This window comes from Mirounga angustirostris, unplaced genomic scaffold (genome assembly GCF_029215605.1).
Source record: "Mirounga angustirostris isolate CCGP_5_RB_7025 unplaced genomic scaffold, mMirAng1.0.hap1 SCAF_2, whole genome shotgun sequence".
NCBI classification, from domain to species: domain Eukaryota; kingdom Metazoa; phylum Chordata; class Mammalia; order Carnivora; family Phocidae; genus Mirounga; species Mirounga angustirostris.
The window spans coordinates 187,266,451-187,282,653 of NW_026991710.1; the positions used below are offsets into that span (position 1 = coordinate 187,266,451).

General features: G+C 45.5%; 1 protein-coding gene across 4 annotated transcripts in view; it reads left to right on the forward strand.

The window, feature by feature from the left end:
- The window catches only part of IRF2 (interferon regulatory factor 2), an 81,630-nt gene that overhangs the window by 26,161 nt on the left and 39,266 nt on the right, over positions 1 to 16,203 (forward strand). For all 4 annotated transcript variants that reach the window (XM_054508560.2, XM_045879631.2, XM_045879629.3 and 1 more), the window contains exon 2: positions 14,486 to 14,578. In XM_054508560.2, coding sequence (XP_054364535.1) covers positions 14,492 to 14,578 — 87 coding nt within the window. In that variant the 5' untranslated portion in view covers positions 14,486 to 14,491. The remainder of the gene's footprint in view (positions 1 to 14,485; positions 14,579 to 16,203) is intronic.

The window sequence follows — 16,203 nt, forward strand, 5'->3', positions numbered from 1 at the left end:
TATGATCTGATTTTAACTTGATAATATCTGCAAAGACCCTATTTCCGCATAAGTTTATGTCCACAGGTTCTGGGTGGACATGAATCTGAGGGCCACACTCTTCAACACAGTACATCTGCTTTGCACAATTCCAGCTAATGGGCTTTTGGACTACATCGTCCATGAAGGGAGGGAGGGGGGAGGAAGGATAGACAGAAACTCCGTCGTTCTGAGAAGAGTGTTGTTTTTTTTTTAAGATTTTATTTATTTATTTGACAGAGAGACAGCGAGAGTAGGAACATAAGCAGAGGGAGTGCGAGAGAGAGAAGCAGGCTTCCCGCCGAGCAAGGAGCCCGACGTGGGGCTCGATCCCAGGACCCTGGGATCATGACCTGAGCCGAAGGCAGACGCTTAACGACTGAGCCACCCAGGCACCCCGAGAAGAATGTTCTTTACTGTCATATTATACTTATTCTCTGATCTAAAATTAGAGCACTCTGCTGCCATCAGGGCTGTTGGAAACCTCAGGACTTGGAGTGAACACGGGATGGCACTCATTAGGATGTGCCTTTATGATTCCTCCTGGGGATTATACCCTCCCACCCCCGAGACACCCTATGCTGTAATGGATGGCAGCTTTTTACTCACTGTTGAGCAAACCTCCTCGCTTGGTCTGCTGCCGCTGGGGTTGGGGTGCTCCCCTGGCCCCTGGCCGCCCAGTTCCGGGCCACACAGCTGTGTCCTGGTGCACATCGTCAGTCCTGTACCAGGCGGCGCCGGCCTCTGTGGGAGTCGGCTGGAGCGTTTGTGCGGGGTGAGCTCTGACTGTGGTCATGAGGGGGGCCCCGTGTCAGCGCCCCGACTCAGCAGCCGTGCCCAGCATATCCTGGAAGTGTGTTGCCCTGCTTTTTTTTCACTTATTAACTTGTATTATATTCTGAACTATATTAACTTGTATATTACTTATATGGAATATATAAAAACACATAGAATATATACTTACATATATTAGCTCTATGTTAACATATATATGCTGATCACTTTCTCATACAAATGGAATACTCTTCTAGAGTCACGGTTTTTCATTATTTGAGTCTACCGCATGTTATGTAACCATCTCCATACTGTCTGGTGTTTGGATCAATTTAAATTTTTTGCTGTTGTAAATCATGCTCCGTCAAACGTCCTTGATCAAAAATTTGTGTCGGTGGAAACTATTGATTATTAAATATCCACTGTTGACCAGATAGTAGGCGAGGCACTTTGCACATCTTACTAGTCCTACCACAAACTCTAAGGAAGTTATCCCCATTTTACAGATAAGAATACTGAGGCTTAAGGATCAGGGGTTCTGCTACCCTCTGCGTTTGGTTCCTGAGGCAGTGCCCTGGGGAGTTGGCCAGGGTTGCTGAGGGAAATACTCCTAGACCTGCATGCCTCCTCCAGTTTTGGAGAAAGTGGTGGAGTCTAAGAGATTTCTGAGTTTTTAGAGCAATGGCAGGTTGAATTCTCAGGGTCACAACTCCCCTGTTCTAGCCTCAAATAGGGCATGGTGATAAGGATGGGGCACTAGCTCCTTGGGACACAGGCCTCCACCCTGCTCATGGGTGGCCGTGCTGTCCCCAAGTCATGGTGCCTGTCAGCCCTGCATTGTGGCCGCCCTGCTACTCAGTGACAAATAAGGGTAGCGCAAGGCCCTGTGGCGATCAGAATCACTTATTCCGGGTCAACTTAATTAGCGAAGAGTCAGACAAGATCAATTATCATTAACATCCAGCTATTTCTTGGGGCCATTCTATCCGTATGAGCAGGAAGGCTGTTGTGGTAAGAGTTGAACCTGCACTGGTCAGGGAAAGCTTTTTGGGAAGGGTAGATTTAAAAGTGGCCCTTCATTCCGAGAGGGAAGTAAGTTGGTGTGGACGGACGTAGGACAAACAGGGTGTGGAGGGAGTACAGATGTAGGCAGGTTGGCGTGGCATTTGCAGGCATGAGGTTTGGCACTCGTTAGAGGTCCTGATACTAAAAATGAGGGAGAAGCAAAATGCCCTCATAGCCCGTGTTTGCTCTGCATATACACTGACGGGGTGGAAATTGACAAATACCCCAAATGTTTACCACCTGAGTGGTTTTCAGTACCTTACACGGATGTTCATGCAAAATGTGCATTGAGGTGGTAGAGCATCTATGGGTCTTATGTGTGCTTAGTTCTTGGGGCCCATCAAGAATCACTCATATGTGGAATTTAAGAAACAAAACAGATGAACACAGGGGAAGGGAAGGAAAAATAAAATAAGACAAAATCAGAGAGGGAGACAAACCATAAGAGACTCAACTCTAGGAAACAAACTGAGGGCTGCTGGGGGTGGGTTGGGGGAATGGGGTACCTGGGTGATGGGCATTAAGGAGGGCACGTGATGTCATGAGCACTGGGTGTTATATGCAACGGATGAGTCACTGAACTCTACCTCTGAAACTAGTAATGCACTGTATGTTAATTAATTGGTACAAAAAAAAGAAAAAAGGAAGAAGAAGAAGAAAAAAGAATAGGCTGGGCAGGGTGCACTTTCTCCCTCCCCTCCTTTCTGAAGACTGCCCAGGACCCGGGTGGCCCATGCTCTGGGCCAGGTGACCCTGCCTTATGGCAGAAGCAGAAACTAAAACAATGGAGAACGCACCCAGTGACAAACACACAGATAACAAACCCTCTGGTTCTCTCCCGTTGCTTTCTTGAAGAGGAGATGGAGGTGAAGGGGTAGAACGTAAGAAGATCATTTTATTTTGGAGTGGGGAAATACTGTTTTCCTAGTACAAATTACAAAAATAAAGCTCTGGCTGGACATGATACGCAGTACTTCTTGCTGATTTCCACCAGCCAGGAAGGTACCCGGAGGGGCAGGAAGTATGAATTAATGGGGGGTGGTGCTGGGTAATGGAGGTCGGGAAGCTGCTTTCTATGCGTCGGGCCCAACCAGTGTGGCTGGAGAGGTGCTTACTGGCCACGGGGCTCTCTCGGCCCTGGGAGCCCCTTCAGCACAGACTGGGAGGTACTGGGCCCTCCATGCCTCTTTATGTGGACCCCAGTTTGACCTCATGGTCCGAAGGCCAAGTAAGGGCCTAAGACCCCCTGTGTTGAAATGTGAACTCAGCCACTCCGTAGCTCTGTGACCTTGGGCAAGTTACTTATTAACCTTATGTGTCTCAGTTTCTTTATCTGTAAAATGGAGATTTTAGGAGTGCCTACCTTACAGGATGGTGGCAAAGCAAGTGAACTAATAATACTCATAACAAGCTGAGAACTTGCCTGACACTGTTGAGCACTTAAGACTCACCAACTATTGCTCATATCATTGTCACGTAGCATGGGATCCTGGGCGCTCTGGACCTGCCAGCTGGTGGTGTTTTCAAGGGCCTGCAGGTCTAAACAGGGATATGAGTTACTCACACAGAAGCTCCCCCACTTACCAACAGGTTGCCTTCCGAAAGGTGATTAAGCTTGCAGAGCGTGAGTCAGCCCTTTTAAAACCAGGCTTTTCTCAAAAAAACCCCCCAAAACCCAAAAAACAAAAAACACCCCAAAAAACAAAAAACCAGAAAAAACAAACAAGCAAAAAAAGAACAAGCAAACAAAACAAAACAGGCTTTTCTCAAAATAGAACAGTTTCAATGTCAGGTGGCTAACCTGCCTCTTCAAAACCCCCACAGGGGTGTCCTAGGCAGATATTTTGTTTTGAGCAAACACCTGAGCACTCACTGTGATTTGGAAAAACCAGAACTGGCCTTGAAACTCTGTGTCATCTGGTGTGAATGGTTTGTCATTCACACCAGCCACAGTTCAGGTGTTCACTAGCCACACGTGGCTGGTGGCTCCCTTGTTGGACTGTGCGGGTACAGAACGTGTCCAGAATTGCTGGAGAGGGCTGATCTTTATTTATCAGGTGCCTGTTTGATGCAAAGTAGAAGTCAACACAGATGTACATATTAACACATGTAGCAATGTTAACCCAGCTGTCCGGCTTGAAAGGAGCATAGGATATATATTAGAGGCAGTGTTTTAGGAATTCAAGGGAAGTTTTGCAAAGGGGTGGCTGGCTATTTCCAGGCTAGGCATTTCTCCCAAGCTCTAGCCTCCATGGGTCTAATGGCCCACCCAATGCTTTCTTTCTTTCTTTTTTTTTTTTTTTTTTTTGATATCCCAAAAATATCTCAAAGCCAATAGACCCAAAACCAATCTCAGTATTTCTTCTCTTAAACCTTCCACATTCCCCTTGCAGAGAGTGGCATCACTACTCGCCTGGTCTGAAGAAGGAAAAAAGGAGGGCATGGAAGTCCAGATACGTTTGAAGAGGGAGCGGAGTCAGAAACTCAGAAAGAAGAGCCTGGTGGCGTCTGTTTTTCTCTCTGAAGTGAGAGGCAAGAGCCTTTCCGGGATTGATGAGTGTGGCTGTGAATTAGGCAGTGTGGAAAGATCTGAGATCATTCCTGTGGGGTACAGCAACAGGGGCTGATGAGGGAGAAGCAAAAAAGATGTGCAGATAAACCATCAACGTGTCGTGGTAGAGTCGGGACTGGGCGTTATTCGGCCCAGGCATGAGTTTGTGACACATGAGCAAGCAAGAGGGAGGAAGTGAGACCCATTTGTAGTGGAGAAGTGCTAGGCAGCTGTGTTGGGCAGAGAATGGGGCCAGAGAATGGGCACTCTGGGGAGACGGGACAGGGGAGCGGGGCTTGTTGGGCGGGGATGGGCAGCAGGGCTCTGGGCCCCCTCTCTGAAAAGTGCGTGTCTGCATAGACAAGAGTGTGTCCTGTGTTTCTTCAAGGCTTGCTCTCTGGATGGAGAGAACTCCTGTTCTCTTTAGGCTGCATTGAGAACTGTTTCCTAGAATGACTGTTGGCTCACCAACAGTACGGAAAACCAGTGACATATTTTGGTGTCTTTTAAACACACATGTGGAGGCCATAAGTCAGTTTCGGTTGCAATGATGCAGTGCAAGTTACTATCAGATGCTCAATCACACTGTTTCAGGTACCAGAGTAGTTTGTGGTCAGAGATAGGGAAATTTTTGTAAAGTAACTATGGTAATATCTTCTGAAAGGAGATAGAAAACACGTCCAATAAGAAAATTGTGGGTAGAATGGCAAATATGCAAAACTATAATTTGGATGATTCTCAGTATGGGAAACTTGTTCCGTGGTATTTAAAGGCATTTTAGAATTCTAATTTCATATGTATTTATATTCTATTCATGATGAAATCTATTCACCATTGGCGTCCTCGTTTTCCTATGACTCATTTGGAGATGTTTATTATACAAATGGGATCTGGAAGGCCATTGAGCTGATGGTACTGAATGGCAGTGATATCCACACGTAGCTGCATATCCAAATTGCCCTGGGATAATAAAAAAAAAATTCTTGGTTCTTAATCCCTGGAGATTCTTATTCAGTGAGCCTAAGATGGGATCAGGGAGTCCTTTTTTTTTTTTTTTAATTCCCCAGGTAATAATGTAGCACAGGCATTTTGGGGGTGCTGGTAGAGGTGAATGGAAAGTAACTAGGGATGTTGATACATTGAGGGTAGCCATTTCCAGCAATCCTGTCCCCATTATTCAAGGTCGAGCTCTTTTTTTTTTTTTTTTTAAGATTTTACTTATTTATTTGAGAGAGAGAGAGAATGAGCAGGGAGGAAGGGCAGAGGAAGAGAGAGAGAAGCAGACTCCCTGCTGAGCAGGGAGCCCGATGCAGGGCTGGATCCCAGGACCCTGGAATCATGACCCGAGCCGAAGGCAGACGCTTCACTGACTGGGCCACCCAGGCGCCCCAAGGTTGAGCTCTTGAAAAGCCCACATAGTAGGAGAATTCATGGTTGAATTGCTTAAAACCTTGAGAAGAACTGGGCTAGAGACTAAAATTATTAAATGCATCTGTGACGCGCATCTTTCGAAAGTTCAATAAAATAAAACAGTAAGTGCATGGAGTGAGGATTACATCACTGGTAACAGTGGATATCACAAATTGATTTCCCTTGCGTATTAACGCTCCCGAAGTTTAATAAAACTTGTTGAAATTGGTTTTGCATTGGTGCAGGTAACATGTACACTAAGAGGCATGTCTTCTCTGGGTCTGGTGCTCATCCCAATGTTAAAATGTCTTCTGATTTCATGACTGGTAATTGTTGACTTCATCCTCCAGGGTCCTACCAGAGTGTGCAGAGTGATGTGAATACTGTAGGCAGAGATGTATTAAGGTTAGCCAACTGGGCGGGTCTCAAACCCCACCCTCAGATTCAGCATCCTATTATCTTAGCTCTGAACACGATATTTTCATGCCAGGCACTTGTTGTTAAAATTCTCTCGTGCTTCTCACGTCTGTTTTCCAGGAGTCCTTACGGTTCTAAGGTTCACCATATCCTTCTCTTCTGCTTCCTGCTTTCCACTCTGAACATCGTGCACACATCTGGGGAGCGGTTCGGCCACATAAAATGCTTTTTATGCCCTTTTTTACCACAGTACCAGGATAATATAAAATTGGAAAAAAAATAATAAAACAACCTTACCCTTATTGGGGCGACTCTCATAGTTTGTATTCTGTGTTCACATACGTTAAAACTGAAGTGCCATAAATTGATTTCATGACCCAGTGTTTGAAAAACACTGGCCTGGGGGTTTTTGGCATCTTCTTTGGAATCAGGTGGATCCGGATTTGAATCCTAGCTTTACCACTTACTAGCTCTGCAGCTTGGTAAGCAGCTTCATTTCCTCATCTATCAAATGGAGATAGGATGCTGTACCTCATAGAACTTGTTTGAAGATTAAATGAAGTAACGCGTGAAAAGCCCCTGGCCTAGGGTCTGATTCCTAGGAAACACTTGGACAGGGTGATGGGGACGAGGAGGGCGATGATGATGGCGAGGATTTTCGGTTTTCAACTCCAGCCTTCTTCCTCTCAACTCACGTGATTTTGAACTGGAATTTTTAACTTTTGCCAAAAGGGTACAAAGGTCGGTGTGAGGAGTGTAGAATCTCATGCAAGAGGCACTTGCATTTGGGGAACGATTACCAAATGTTCAGGAAAAGTTACTACTAGATGTCGCTAGTACGTTCCTACACGGGGCTTGCCACTTGCTTCACTTTCTGTGCGTTCCCGCAGCCTCCACCCTGGACCCGAGCAGTAGCCGCTGGCTCATCTCCTTGCCTCCGTTTGCCCCTCTGTGACTGCTATACGTGACTAATCTCAGGCTGGTACCCAGCATTTTAGGAGCCTCTGTCCACCAGCTGGGCGATGGGGGGTACAAGCCTTGGTCCCTCTTCTAGGGGCTTGGGTGACTGCGACATGGTTTTTCCTTCTTTTTTTTAAAGTCACCTTTTCAAGCTATGCTTTTCCTCCTCCTTAAAATGGGGATAACAATATTTAACTGATAAAGGCCGGTGTGTGGGTTAGCGATGATTTCTGTAAACCACCCAGCCCGTGCTGCTCACCTGCTCACCTGCTCACCTGCTCGCGGACTCTCACGAAGCTCCACCCACATTGGTGCCCAAGGCAGTTGCTCCGCCCACGTCAGCAAACCCACCTTCCCCGGTCCTGCCTCTGCCCTTTCTACCAGCCTTCACCTTTGCCTGGCTTGCTTGCCACCCTCTCTGTGCCTGGACTATTCCTCCCCATCCTAATAAGCTCTTCCTGTGCCTCAAAGCTTTCCCTTACCAACCCATCCGATAACGATTTATGGATTCCTCACGAACTAGTTCCCGTAGTCGGCAATTAATCGTATACTGCCTTCTGATCTCTAGTGCAGTCTTTTATTATCATAATTATAGTATTATTGGGTCGCTTTATAGGATTTATGTCTCATACCCCCAGTTAACTTATTAATTCCTTGAGGGTAGTGATCAGGTCTCACACATCTCTGAATCCTCCCTAGCACCTAGCAGAGTGCCTTGCAATAACGTGGGTTTAATACATATTTGTCCATACACTGGATGACTGGGTACTGCAGTAGGAGTACCTGCTGTAGGAGCAGAGGGTCCCAGGTTAGAGCTGAGAGAGAAGGTTTCGTCGATGAAAAGAGATTGGAGCTAGCTTTTGTTAGGAGGGAAGAGGGGGGGCGCCTGGGTGGCTCAGTTGGTTAAGCGACTGCCTTCAGCTCAGGCCATGATCCTGGAGTCCCTGGATCGAGTCCCGCATCGGGCTCCCCGCTCAGTGGGGAGTCTGCTTCTCCCTCTGACCCTCTCCCCTCTCATGCTCTCTCTCACTTTCTCTCTCTCAAATAAATAAATAAAATCTTTAAAAAAAAAAAAAAAGGAGGGAAGAGGGGTGGGCACATGGCTGTGTAAGGGCTATCAGGTGACAAGAGCCCTGGCAGGTTACTTATAAAACAGATCAATGTCCCAGGTGCTGAAGAAATGGGATGGAGTGCTGCTGTGATCAGACTCACGCTGAAGCCCTCTTCTTAGCTGCGTGGCGCCAATACTCTTGCCTTCCCTCTTCCCCAGTTTTGACCCACCTCCTGTGGCCTGCAACTGGGATCTGATGAGCTGTGGGACTGCTGGTGGAAATTCTTCTCTGAGCGAAGATGCTTTTATTTCCACTTCATTCTCGACGGAGATTTTTGCTGTAGCTCAGCTTTTGACAAATAGCAGCTTTTCCTTTGAGTACCTTACGGACACCTTTCCGTTGTCTTCTGTCTCCCAGGGTTTCTGTTGAGTAGCCACGGTAAGGCTTCTGGGTCTTGGGGTTTTTGTTATTCGTTTTTTGAAGGTGATGCCTGTTTTTTCCCTCTGGCCATCTTTAAGATTTTTCGCTATGATTTTGGTTTTCAGCACGCGTACTGGAGTGTCGTGTTATTTGTATTTGTCCGTTTGGGGTTTGTAGTAAATTATTAAATCTGTGGTTGGAAGATAATTGGTCATTGTTCCCCAAATATCGCTTTTGCCTCATTCTTTCTCTTGTCTTCATGGAACTGCAGACTGCCCATATTTTAGATCTTTTTACCTCTAAGATAAAATCTGCTATGGATGCTATCTTCTTTTTAACATTTTCCACCCTTTTGTCTCTAAGTGCTTCATTCTGTTTATTTCCTTCCGACCTGTCTTCTTCTTCTTACTTTTTATTGCGGTGTCTAATCTATTAGTAAACCCATCCGTTGAGTTCTTGATTTTAATTATTTGCCCTTTAGTCCTAGAATTTCTTTTTTAGTTTCTAGTTCTTTACCAACATTGTCCATCTTGTCTTTTATGTAGGCATACTTGTCTTAAAGACTGTGTCTGAAAACGTTTGTTATCTGTGCATCCCTTATATCTATCTGTATAAGACCTGTGTCTGAATCCCTGTGGGTCTGTTTTTGTTGTCCATATTTCATTGATTTTTTATTTTGTTGTCTTTTATCCTTGTATTCTCAGCTATATTGATTGTGTGTATGAAAAAACTCCAGAGGTAATATAAATTCTAGGATAATGTTGTCTTCCTCAAGATATGATTACATTCACTTCTGGGAGTTCCAGATCATTTTAATTTGATCAAAGATTGAGGTGATTCAAAGCTAGGCTTCAGTCTTTGAGGTTAGTCTGTTTCCATTAGTTTTATCCCAAATGAAGCTTGTGTGTGTGGGGGGGGGTGGTGGTTTCTAGACTTCCTTTTCCTAGTTAAGTCCTGATCTTCAATTCTTGTCCCCCTTAGTCACCGGAATGTGTCAGAAGCTTTGCTCAGCTTCTGTGCCCTGGAGCCTCCTATTCGGGAATTGGCAGATGCCCCTAAGCTAGGGGAAGAATGCCCCAAATGTCAGGCTTACCTTCCTGAGTTTCTTTCTTCTTCCTGATCCTGCTCTCCTAATTCTTTGCTACCTTCTTAGTTCTCTGATTCTTCTAAACAGATTTTTAAAAACATGTTTTGTGTAGGTTTTCTTGTTATTCGCCTTGGGACTTAGGTCTGAATTACCTAATTGTGTCATTAGCAGAAGCGTACCACCCTCTCTCAGCCAAGGATTTTATTATCTTAAATCCAGCAGGGATGTTTACAAGTCTCTGGAATAGAATATTAACATGATTTAAGTGGTATTTTAGGAAATTTAATATGTCAGTGGTATGCAGAACAGACAGGAGTTGGGAAAGGCTCAGGAAGTAGAACAGTTAAAAGACCATCATAACTGAGTGCTTTCTAGGGTAAGAAAAAAGCAGGTGTTAGGGTTTCTGAAGCTGGGCCTTTCAGAGAGATCCGCATGAGAGTCTTGGCTCTCCTCCTTACTAGCAGATTGCCTTGAAAGCAGTTCCTTTACCTATCCTGTCATCTGTAATATGGAATACTAAATAAAGTCCCTACCTTCTTAGGGTTATAAGAATTACACGAGAAACTCAGAAAAACTGGTTTTAATGGGTTGGCATATATTATGTGCTCAGTGAATAGTCGCCATTGCTGTTACTATTCCAAGATCCAAAATTCAGTTATTTAGGTTAAAATTCAAGATCACTGTTACTGGCCCTGAGCATGACCATACCATTGTCAACTTCATGGGGGACTGATCACTTCCTGTGAGTCACAGGGAATAGCTTACATGCATTGATGGGCACCACCAGTACCAGTGATATTCTAAATACCCGCCATGTACTGAACTGATTTAGAGGCTGATGCCATGGCTCTAAAGATGATCCCAACCCCACATCTCAAAGGTATAATGAGAGGTGATTTTAGAAAGTGCGTTTTGTTGGGATCGAGGGTAGATGTTCCATATTTTAGGCTTAAAGAGCCATAATTTCAGCATTTCACTTTAAAAAAAGATTGATTGATTTATTTGAGAGAGAGAGAGCACATGCGAGCAAGAGTGGGGTGGAGGGAGAAGGAGAGAGAATCCTTAAGCAGACCCCCTGCTGAGTGAAGAGCTGGACGTGGAGCTCCATCCCAGGACCTGAGACCATGACCTGAGCCGAAATCAAGAGTCGGGCCCTTAACTGACTGAGCCCCCCAGGCGCCCCAAGCATTTCACTCTTAAAAACAACCCAGTGCACAAGCATAGAAGCTTACACAAAAGATAAACCAGATAATGAGCCTTCATGTCACAAAAGGATTCCTAGAGTCGTAGATCACTTGAGAAATTATCTTTTTGAAATTTCTCATTTTCCTAGATGATCGAAGTGCAGACCAGAGGGTTTGGGTGACTAGCCTAAGGACACACACTAGTAACGTCAAGGTCAGGACTGGAACACGTGTCTTGATTTCTGGTGGACTGTGGTTCTCTTGCCAAAAATAGCACCTTTTTGTCTTTTCTCACCTGTTCCATGCCTTCCCCAACTCAGTTTGAGTTTCCTGTGGTCCATGGGACCGGGTGCCTCTGGGAAACTCGCCTTCCAAAAGGGAAGACCCATCTGTCACCATGAATTTCATTGACAGAAGCTAGAAAATTCATGCCAAAGAGGACTCTTTTCTCAGTATCTAGTCTCTGACCCTCTGTGACTGTCCTCTCAGCCTTTTAATCTCTGGAAATCCCATTTATTTTTTGTGTCAAACTAAAGGATGAGTTTCTGGCGCTAGGCTCAATATAGCATTCCACCTTCACTTTCTTCCGCACAAGTCAGGACGTACACTCGGCTGGTGACCATCATGGGAGACCTATTACGGCACCTGTTTTCTTCTGCATCAGGCAGCGAGACCACTGGTCAATCATTACCTGTTTAGTGTGTGGGACGTGGGGCCGGGCTCTAAGATCAAGTATATATAGAGGAAGTATCTTCATGTGAAAGGATTAGTTTTTTCCCAGTGTGTAACATCGGGGAAGTCCTAGGTGTTTAAAACAAAACAAAACGTAGAACCTAAAATAAGAGAAGTCCTTTGTAACAGAGTTTGTCCTACTCTGATAAGGCGATGCTTGCTATCTCTGCTTTTCCTAAAAATCTGCTTATGAGTAATGACAGTCCTAACTCAAGATTTAGAACATCTTTTACGTGTGTGATTTCCACAGTGTTTTGGCTAGGTAACTGAGAGACCGAGGTTTGGCTGAGCTGTGTCCTTGTTAGAAAGGCCCAGCATGTAAATAAGGGGTGGACCAACAGATAGGTGATACAGAACGTGATACGCTGAGCCTAATGGAGGGGCTCTGCTTGCCAGAATGACCAGACTTTGCAGGAAGAGCACAGAAGAGCAGGTGGCTCATAATTAAAAATAGAAGGCAATCTAGAGCCTTGCTCCTCAGAGTCTGGTCCAAGGACCTTGGAGCTTATTAGAAAGGGGGAATCACAGGGCTCACCTAGACCTGCCAAATCAAGATTTGTGTGCCCATTAAAAGTGGTAATGTACTGGTCTGGATTTTGTAGTCAGCTCTTCCCTTTACTGTCAACAAAATCGATCATATCATTCATTTGCATTAATCCCCAGTTATCCCTCCTGTCTTGGGATGATGATCACAATCCCTAGGCATGGTTCTCCAGGCCCTGCAGGGCCAGCCTGTCTCTGGCCCCTCTCTGTTGCCAACTGCTTTCTAGTACCATTCTGTACACAGGACTCTTCGTGTGGTATGGTAATCTCTTCCTTCTTGTCCCTTATTAGACTAGGAGTTTCTAGATGCTAGAGGATGTCTTGCCTTTTCCTGTTCCTGGAATATCATTCTCAATAAATGATCTTGAAAAGGTGGATAAACGCATGAGGGACTGGAATGACTTGCGAACCACTAAGAGCAGCGGTATTGGGGGCCCCTGTGGGCTTGTCCCCAAGCTTCCTGTTACTTATCTCAAAGAGCGGTGACCTGAAGCCTCCACATGCGTGGACAGGGCCAACCAGCAATGTCAGCCCAGCTTGGCTGACCTTCAGAGCTGGCCTGGATCTTGTTTGAATATCTCCTGGGTGGAAGGCAGCATTTGGGCTTTGTAGGAATATTAAAAGACCCTACGAGGGGTAGAGTTCCTGCTCTCAAAGAACTTACAGTTTGGTTAGGAAGAGAGGTGTACACAGTGGAAGAGTTTATAGTTAAGGAGAGAGTTGGATAAGAACAAAGACAGCATGGAATGCCACTCTCAAGCAGTGTTTGATTCTCAAATGAGCAATGTAAGATCAGTGAGTATTGGGGAATCTGGGAGGAGGATTGGGCTGGAGTGGTCTGGGAAGGCCTGTGGAGAAGGAGGGCAGAAACTGGGTCTTGGAGGATGGGGAAGGATGGGCAAGGCCTGAGAAGGAGCAGCAGAGAGTGCAGTGTGAGCAGGGATTCCGAGGAAGCATCTGCAACAGAGAGTGGATCTGAACTGGGAGAGATGTGCAGGTTCTAGAATCGAGTTCTAGAATGTCGTCAGGCTCTCGAGGCCAAGGCTCTGACATAGTGATGCTCGCACGCTGGCAGAACTGGGGGAGGCACAGAGGAGAGAGAAGTCCTCTGCAAGCTGGGAGAGAGAGTGACTGAGACTTGGATCATCGCAACCCAAATTCATCTCAGTAGAATTTTCGGAGCTCATTTTCGGAGGAGGAAATGAGTAAAAGAAGGAAGATACAGCTAAGGGTTGAAAAGAGGATGATGTCACACTGTCCATGAAGTTTTATAGAGTGGAAGCTTGAATGGACCTCATCTTTGCTTTTGAATCCCACATTCCATTTAAATTTACATGCAAATAGGATGAAGATGAGTGCTAGACAGTACTTTGTTAGTGATTGCACTCTGGTGGTATTTGAGTGGACAAGGGAAAGACTATCTAGAAATGTATCTGGAAGGAGGGAAGAGAGGCAGGATGTGGGCTGGTGGAGGGACCATGTTTAGACCAGGCAGCTATTTTCAGAGGGAAGGTTAGTTAAAGGAAGGGGAGGAGGATCTCAGGTCAGAGGGAGTGGCCGTGAGGGGGGGTCTTTGAGGGAGGGAGCAAGAGAGTGCATGAACGTGAGTGCCGAGCTGAAGCCAGAGCGGAGATGCTGCCGGGCTCTGAGAGTAGATAGGACACCAGATGAATTGATGCTTTTAGACTTTAAAGCATGAAAATTGGTGGTTCAAAACATTTCTGTCACCCAGATACCCAAAAGCCACAAATTGGCTCTAAGCACTGTTTCCCACAACTGTTTTGCTCTGTCCACCCTGGGCTCTTGGGAGGGTAACACCCAAAGGTATTTGTAAACTGCTGGTCCTCCCAATACCCACCTGCTACACCGAAGGGCTCTGCTACACAGCCGGGTTGGGGTGGGGCTAAGACCTCTCTTTAGGCCAAGTCCCTAGGGTGTCCAGGCCCTCGAACTAGCAGGGTTTCTGCCAGCCCAGGCCTTCTACACCCATGGGACCTAGTGCGAGCCCAGGCCTTCTACACCCATGGGATCTAGTGTGAGCAGGTCTGGCCCGAACCATTGTCCCACCGAGACAGCTCCTCATTACTGAGTATGCTCTAGCAGGGCAGGCCCCCTCCCGCCCACGCTGGCCCTCCGATCCACCGCCCACGTCAGCTGTGTGGTTTTGGGGAAGGGGACGGGGAAGAGGGTCAGGCAGAGGTGTAGAATTTCACAGTTCAGACCTGACAGTCACTAGCAGAATTACCTGATGCTATGTTTCTCTTCTGCAAAGGGTACCATGCCGGTGGAAAGGATGCGGATGCGCCCGTGGCTGGAGGAACAGATTAACTCGAATACGATACCAGGGCTAAAGTGGCTTAATAAGGTAAGTGTGTTGGGTGCCTCTGTGTGTGTGTGTGTGAGAGAGAGAGAGAGAGAGAGAGGTCCATGCATGGGGACCGCCAAAGTAAAATTGCATTCTTTGTGTTCAAAATCTTAACCTTATTCGTTACAAAACCAGCCAACCAAAAATGATCTGTGTTACTGTTTAATGATTCTTACCCCCTTCCTTCTCTAAATGCCTCTCTTGCTTCTCCTGGCTTCTAGGATTAGAGAACATGGAAACTCTCGGGTTTTGTGTTGGGAATGGAGCATATTGGCTCTCTTCTCAGTATTGTCTGTGTAAAGAAAACTTTTTGTTTTTTGTCTTAAAAAAAGTCTTCTCTTTTCATTGTGAAACACTGTTTGTGTGCCTACCGGTCCTAAAAAAGTAGGCTGTCATTTACAACCCCCCACATATGTACATACATACACATGTACATAGATCCTCCCTTACTTTACCAACCTTAGACTCTCAATCCAATTGCTCCTACCTGCTAGGAGTGAATCAGGAAGAGAGTGGATATCAAAATAAAGAACACCTGAAAATACATAGTTACCACCTAGAAAAGCAACTAATATATCATGCCTTCTTTAAAAGGGCCCAAGGGAGACGTTTCTCTCCCGCTACCAGGAATATCGCAATTCTTCTGAGTAAATTTCCTTTTCCTCTTCTGCCTCCCCCTCATTTTAATCTTAAGGACCTGATGACTAATTCAGCTGGTCAGGCTTTATCTTCGTATGGTGTGCTTGAGGGCTTAGAGCCCGGTTGTGGCCCGCTTCTAACAAGTGTGGAGGGTCCTGCAGCATCGTTGTGCTTACTCATATCACTCCTGGCTTCATCTTGTCTTTTCAGATGTCTCTTGAGCCTTATTTCCCCTTGCCCACTTATTTCTTTTTTCACTTATTTTAAGTGTAATGGTATTTTATTTGAGTGCATCAGTTTCAGTAGGTCCTTTTCTGAAACAAGGTGGGGTAAGAAGTGAATAGAAATAAGTAAACTATGCTCGCTTCAGGGGAACTGTCCTATATCTTAAGGTCTTACGGCAAATAATTTCTTTTTCTAGGCTTGCTATATCCATAGTGTTTCAGATTTGTATCATGGAGGGGTTTTGTAATTAGCCTACTCCAAAGACACAAACAAGAAGTCTGGTTGGGTCGTGGCCTCCTTGGTTATAAGGAAGGGGAAACTGTCGTCAAGCAGAATTGAAGAAACATAGGGTATTCAGTAACGATAATAATCATAAAGACTAATGTTTATGAAGTGCCAGGTGCTCATTTAAGCAAGACACGTGCATTAACTCACATAATCCCCACAATGGGGGGGAGATACTATAATGTTTTCCATTCCACAGACAACGAAGCCAAGGCACAGAGACGTGAAGTAGGATTATATTTTAAAGGACAAGATAACATTGCCTATATTGATTTAGAGTGTGACATTAAAATAGAAGTTCCTGGTTTCTGAAGAGAAGTAATTTTTTTTTTCTGTTTAAAAAACACATCCATCAATTTTGGCTGGCTTGATACAGGGCCAAACTTAATGTGTTATCATGTCCCCTGTATGATTAGGCACTTGATATGGTGCAATTAACTGTCCTTCTAGTAGGTTAAATTGTGCTCGGCCCCCCC